Genomic DNA, 7,310 nt, shown 5'->3' with positions numbered 1-7,310 from the left:
ATAAAATTATATTAAAAGGTATAAAAAGAATGTGCTTCTTTTGAGAAATGTATTGTGCCTTATCTTACTACTGACATATATTGTGAACTACTGTAGCCAGTCCCTGGCCTTAACAGTCACATGCACTTTTTCTTGCCCCTGACTACTGTGGCTAGTCATTGGCTACGGCAGCCTGATGTCACCGTACACTTCTGCTGGACTGGAAGCGCATGGAGTGGTATGTTTTTTTGCCCTTTAGCCATTTGTAAAGGGCCTGAAAACCCATTTTTTACTGTTCAGATTTATTTTATCTATTTAGTTTAAATTAAAAGGTATGTACACCTTTGACATGACAAAAAGGATTTTTAGAGCCCCTGAGATTCAGAGTTTTCTTGTGGATGTGTCCCCCCAGTAATACAAGCTGGATGTAAAGTGTGTGTCCAGGAGTCTGGTGTTTGCCATGGGTACACTACTTTCTCACAGTCCTTGTACACAGCCTATGTAATTCTCCTTCTAACTGCCTTGTCAGCATGCTTTCCTGAAGTTTTGTCAGGAGGAATCCAGCAAAATATTATGTGAAAATTGTAAAAGGCTATCCAAACTGCACTTAAATACTGACCAGGGGTATGTAGACTTCTGAGCCACCTGGAATGTGATGAAATAAATAATATAATAGTGATCCCCACTGACCTCAGAGAGAGAATATGTACTATAAATTTTTACAAACTTTTTAACGAATATGGAAATGTATGAGTTCAATTGTATAAATATACTTACAATCACGTACATCTTTTCAAAACAAAATTTCCGAGAAGACTAAACATCTACTTCTCATATATTAGGTTTCCATTTTGTTTTTTTTGTAATAAAACTTGATCAGTGTCACACCCTTCTATGCAAATATTGCGAGCCAATATAAAAAGTACACATATCTGTTGGGAGACGGTAAATATTTATATCAGCTTGTAGAACGAAGAGAAAAAAAAGATCACAATCATCTCCCTGTCGGGATCGTTTTTCCTGGAGGACTCCATGGAGGAGGAGGTTCATCATCTAAAATAACCTGGAACTTCTTCTGCCTTCTTTGCATGTTGTCGTGTCTTTCTTTTCTCTCCTGTGAACGACAGAACAAACTATGGATTAAAAGAAAAGTCGGCCTGCACGAAGTTCAAAGATTGATCCATTCCCTTCATACACATTCTTCCCTGATCTAAATTGACATTTGTCATTTTCAACTATACTATGTAAAGTATTTTATTGCTACACGATGATAAAAGTGGTTTTATGACAAGAATTTTTTTTTAAAGTTGCACAGTTTAAATGGGTATTCCGCTTTATACATCTTATCCCCTATCCAAAGGAATACCCCTTTAAGCAGCCCCGAACATAGAGTTTTTAGGCTCCACTGTATTGCTACATGTAACCATTTGGTAACACTTTGGATGACTGTTTTTTTACAACATTAACTTTATTAATATTACTACAAAATAAAACTTCAACTGAAAACAGTGTCTGTTAACAAATGAGACAGACCTTTAGATATTGACATTATTGTAAGCCAAGACACCTCGGAATTAAGCAGAACATCCTAAAATTGCTTTTAGAGATGGTCAATAAACTACAAAGCCCAAGTGACACATTGTTATAGAACAGTCTGCAGACCTTTATACTGCACATAAATACCATGGGGAATCTGACTTTTTGCTGGCTATTCAGTTGCTATTAGAAGTTATTTTGTTAAAGAGATTATATTAAGGAATGGCTGAATTTCCTAAATGATATATATATTTTTTTTTTTTAATCACTCCTGGGTACCAAAATTCACAGAACTGGATGTTCAAACTGCACATGATCAAAACTTACCAGCCATTGTTCATATTTTTCCATAGCTTTTTTGTCCTGTTCCTCTTTTTCAGCCTGCAATGACTTCATTTTTTTTTTCTCAAGCACTTCTTGTTTTTTCTTTTCTTTTAAAACAAGTTCCTTTCGGTCATTCCTACATTTTGTTAAAACGGTAAAATAAGTTATTTCACGACATTGTACTTGGCAATATTAAAGCTAGGTAACACGATAGAAGTTGTTAGCTATTAAAAACATACACAACCTCCGACAATAGAACCCTCTATCTATAAAATTGTCTCTTAAACCGTCTTTAAACCTGAAATGCATCAGCATCTTGCTGGTGTCTGCTTCCTCATATCTCCTGATAAAGATAACTAGATTCTTTCTTCTAACACTAAACTTTATGGCATTGATAAGGATATCTGCCATTCAAGAGAATGGTGGACTTGTCTTTCTAGTTGCATAATGTTTTGGCAATCTGGGGGTAAAGGGTGCACGGTGACCAGAGGCCAAGTGGTAGATATGTAATGATGGAGATTGTAGTTCTCTGTGGTCAGAGTGCAGCTCTGCATAGTCACAAGGGCCTGGGGGCTTCACTAGCTCTCCCACCTTTGTGTCTGCCTCTTCCACACTTAACTCTTTTATCTTATCTTCTTCTTAGTAAAAAGGCTGAACCAGAGCAAGATACTCCCTTCTTTCTGGAAGGTTCCTATCTCTGTCTATTAGTATAGGCATGTTAACCCTTCTGTTTCCAGCCATATGTGGTGCAATTTAGTTACAGTATAACACATAAAATTAACAAATGGCCATAGATAGCCCATAGATCCATACATTTTCCATTCACCAAATATGTTTTGCAAAATCAAAAAACTTTATTGGATTATTCTAGGCATTTCCCAAAAAGATTTTTGATCTTATAAAAATACGCTTTTTGGTGAATGGAAAATATAGAAGACTACTGACCATTCATGTGGGCATTTGTTAATTCTATAAATTCAATAACAGTATAAAACATAGTGTAACCATGATAAAACAGTACAAATATGTAAAACATATATCAAACAAGGCACAGGCTAGATGACGCTGTCCTACAGTGGGACACTGCAATGTGTCATCAGCATTAACTCTGTAGACCACCAATGATACAGTTGGAAAGCTGCAGGATCATACTCTGCCACTGCAAATACATAAGCTGAGAAGACAAGTGCTGAAGGCAGGGCCAGAAGGAACAATACAGGAGTATTGCTGATGCCTTTATCATTTGTACAAAAAGTTGTAGTTTCTTTTACTTTCGATTTGAAAAAAGAAACTTACCATCTTTCAAAAGCGGACAAGTTTTCTTTTCTCTTCTCCGTGATAGCATTTTGCTCTTTTGTTTTCTTCTCCCTTTCAGCATGCTTTTCTTTCCAGATCTTTTCTTTTAAACGGTCTTCCTTAGCCTCTTTCCATTTGTCAAAAGCCTAAAACAGATGCCTTATTAAAGTTTAGAACTTTGTTTTTACATCACAGTCTGCAATCCTTAGGCTTCTATCATACTACCCATTTGCTACATGCGCCAGAAAAGCTTCCAGTATATACCTCAAATGTATCCATAGGCCCCCATTACCCTGATCAAGTTGTAAAGAAAAACATTCAGTAAATAAATATATGGGGACAACCAAAAGGTTTCTTTTAGGGATCGACCGATTATCGGCTTGGCCGATATTCACGATTTTCTAAGTTATCGGTATCGGCAATTACCTTGCCAATAATGCGGGTGCTTTAAATCAATGAACTGCAACAGCTTTTCCGGGGCCAGAGAACGCCGCCGCGGCCCGCTTCTCTTCCCCTACCTGTCCTGGGGTCCTGAGTCCAACCACCGCTGCTGCCCGATTGCCTCACTCTGCCTATTCTCTGGCCAGAGACCACCGCTGCCCCACTGCCTCCCCCATCCCCGGTTTTATAATTACCTGTTCCCGGGGACCGCGCTACTTCTGGCTCCTGCGGCGTCCTGTGCTGTTGCTGTGCGTAATGACGAGTGACGTCATCAACACGACATCACCATCAGTGGCCCGGCGCACAGTGACAGCTCAGGACGCCGCCAGAGCCAGAAGTAGCATGGTGGTTGGGCTCAGGATCCCAGGACAGGCAGGGGGAAAGAAGCGGGTGGCGGTCTCTGGCCCCGCAAAAGCCGCTGCAGTTCATTGATTTAAAGCGCCGCTTTAAATCACTGATCTGCAGCGGCTTCTGCGGGGCCAGATACAGTTTATAGGGGTATACCCGCACATACACATGCACCCTCATTTTACCAAGAATATTTGGGGGGGGGGGGGGGGGGGGGGGAAATGCACGGAATATCGGTATAAGTTATCGACCATCGGTCTGAAAGTTCATAGGTTATCGGCATCGGCTCTAAAAAATCTATATCGGTCGATCCCTAGTTTCATTTAAATGTTTTTACATTTCTTTTTCTTTATTGGTTCATATATTGTATACTTCTCTTTGTCTTTAACCTCGTCAGGACGCAGGGCATATGCATACACCCTGCATCCTGAGTCCTTAACCCCTTAAGGACTCAGCAAATTTTAGTTTTTGCATTTTCGCTTTTTCCTCCTTCCTTTCTAAAAATCATAACGCTTTCAGTTTTTAATCTACAGACCCATATAAGGGCTTGTTTTTTGTGTCACCAATTGTACTTTGCAATGACATCACATATTTTTGAATATAACCTGCAGAGAAACAAAAAAATAAAAAATAATTACTTGTGGGAGAATGAAATAAAAAAACAAAAAAAAAATGTTTTAACTTTTGGGGGCTCCCATTTGTACGCAGTGCAATATTTGATAAAAAAATGACACCTTATCTTTATTCTGTAGGTCCATACGGTTACAAGGATAACCAATTTATTTAGGTGTTATTTAATTTTAATACTTAAAAACATTATAAACTACATGCACCAAAATTAGTATGTTTAAAATTGGCATCTTATGACCCCTGTGCCATTTTTGTTTTGATGAGACTTTTTGATAGCTTTTTATTAATATGTTTATGGTATATGAAGTGACCCTATAATGCACAGTCTTGGAATTTGTTATTTTTTTATGTGTACGCCATCGACCGTGTGGTTTAGCGAACCTAATATTTTATTAGTTCGGACATTTACGCTCGCGGCGGTACCACATATGATTATTTTTTATTCTTTATTACATTATTTTATTTAAAAAAATGGGAAAAGGGGGGTGATTTAAACTTTTAATAGGGCAGGGGTTAATGAACTTTTATTTCACATGCTATCTTCTGATATATTCTGCATATACTGATCAGTGCTCTGCCATTGCAAAGAACTGATAGGTGTAACCAGCGCTCTGCTTCTCCTGCCTGCTGCACAGGCATGGAGCAGTAGATCGCCAATCGGACAACGGAGAGGCAGGTGAGGACCCTCCCGTCGTCCGTTAAGCTGATCGGGACATCGCGATTTTGAGCTGCTGGGATTGGGATGCCTGCTGAAATCATTCAGCAGGCATCCTGGCACATTGCCGCATGGGGTCCTGAGTCAATTCAGACTGGCAATTCCGGGTCATTAGGGTCTCCGTTGACCTGGAAAATAAGGGGGATCGGGGGTGTCCAAGACACCTCCGATCCCCCTGAAGGGATAGGAGTGAGGAGGCAGGGGTGCCACCCCTCCTATTGGTCGGTCAGAAGCGACTTACCAATAGCAGATTGGGGGCGGGGAGGGGGTTAAAGTTCGGTTCCCCCGTTCTGCCCACCCACGGTAGTCAGGGCAGAACGGGGGAACTGTGGTGTGACCGGCGGCGGTGGTGGAGGTCCCTTACCGGCGGCGATTCTCTCCCTGGTGCGGCGATCCTGCTGACTACGGAAGCCGGTGAGTTGTTGCCTAGCAACATCTGGAGGGCTACAGTTTGGAGACCACTATACAGTGGTCTCTAAGCTGTAGATCTCCAGATGTTGTAAAACTACAACTCCCAGCATGCCCAGACAGGTGGTTTCTAAACTGTGGCCCTCTAAACCATGCTGGGAGTTGTAGTTGCATATCTCCAGCTGTTGTATAACTACATCTCCCAGCATGCCCTTTGGCGATCAGTACATGCTGGGAATTGTAGTTTTGCAACAGCTGGAGGCACAATGGTTGGAAAATTCTGAGTTAGGTAACAGAACCTAACCGAAGGTTCTCCAACCAGTGTGCCTCCAGCTGTTGCAAAAGTACAACTCCAAGCATGCACGGTCTGTCAGTGCATGCTGGGAGTTGTAGTTTTGCCCCAGCTGGATGTTTGCCCCCCCCCCCCCCCCCCCCCAAGTGAATGTACAGGGTACATTCACACGGGCGGGTTTATAGTGAGTTTCCTGGTTCAAGTTCGAGCTGCTGCAAATTTGCCGACACAGTGCAAACTCCTAGCTGGAAACTCACTGTAAACCCTCCCGTGTGAATGTACCCTAAAAACACTACACTACGCTACACAAAATAAAGGGTAAAAAAACTACATATACACCCCCTTACACTGTTCTCCCCCAATAAAAATGAAAAACGTATTGTACGGCAGTGTTTCCAAAATGGAGCCTCCAGCTGTTGCAAAACAACAACTCCCAGCATTTCCGGACAGCCACTGACTGTCCAGGCATGCAGGGAGTTTAGCAACAGCTGGGTGCACCCTGTTTGGGAATCACTTGCGTAGAATACCCCTATGTCCCATATGCAATCCATAATTTAGTCCTCAAATGCGCATTGCACTCTCTCACTTCAGACTTCAGAGCCCTGTCGTATTTCAAGGAAACAGTTTAGGGCCACATATGAGGTATTTCTGTACTTGGGAGCAATTGCGTTACAAATTGTATTTTTTGGGGGGGAGGGGGGCTTTTTCTCCTTTTAACCCTTATGAAAAGGAAAAGTTGGGGTCTAGTTAGTGTAATAAAGTGTAATAGTGTAATAAAAAGTAAAAAAAATTACACTAACATGCTGGTGTTGCCGCATACTTTTTATTTTCACAAGAGGTAAAAGGAAAAAAAAAGCCCCCAAAATTTGTAACGCAATTTCTCCTTAGTACGGAAATATACCTTATGTGGGCGTAAAATGCTCTCCGGACGCACAACAAGGTTCAGGAGTGAGAGCGCACTATGTACATTTGAGGCCTAAATTGGTGGTTTGCACAGGGGTGGTTAATTCTACAGCGGTTCTGACATAAATGCAAAAAAATGAATACCCACCTGTGACCCTATTTTGGAAACTACACACCTCATGGAACATAACAAGGGGTAAAGTGAGCCTTAACACCCCACAGGTGTTTGATGAATTTTCATTAAAGTTGGATGGGAAAATGAAAAACATATATATTTTTTTTTTTACTAAAGTGCTGGTGTTACCTTAAATTTTTCATTTTCACAAGGGAACATAGGAAAAAAGACCCCAACATTTGTAACCCCATTTCTTCTGAGTAAGAACATCCCCATATGTGGATGTAAAGTGCTCTGCGGGCGAATTACAATGCTCAGAAGAG

General features: G+C 41.0%; 1 protein-coding gene across 1 annotated transcript in view; it reads right to left on the bottom strand.

Annotated features, from left to right (window-relative positions):
* Positions 1–912: 912 nt before the first annotated feature.
* Positions 913–7,310, bottom strand: part of MAP9 (microtubule associated protein 9) — a 111,911-nt gene continuing 105,513 nt past the window's right edge. Inside the window, exons 12-14 of the mRNA XM_056562132.1 lie at positions 3,136–3,281; positions 1,843–1,975; positions 913–1,093 (exon numbers count right to left, since the gene is read on the bottom strand). Coding sequence (XP_056418107.1) covers positions 974–1,093; positions 1,843–1,975; positions 3,136–3,281 — 399 coding nt within the window. The 3' untranslated portion in view covers positions 913–973. The remainder of the gene's footprint in view (positions 1,094–1,842; positions 1,976–3,135; positions 3,282–7,310) is intronic.

This window comes from Hyla sarda, chromosome 1 (assembly GCF_029499605.1).
Source record: "Hyla sarda isolate aHylSar1 chromosome 1, aHylSar1.hap1, whole genome shotgun sequence".
NCBI classification, from domain to species: domain Eukaryota; kingdom Metazoa; phylum Chordata; class Amphibia; order Anura; family Hylidae; genus Hyla; species Hyla sarda.
This window is presented reverse-complemented; position numbering and strand designations above follow the sequence as displayed.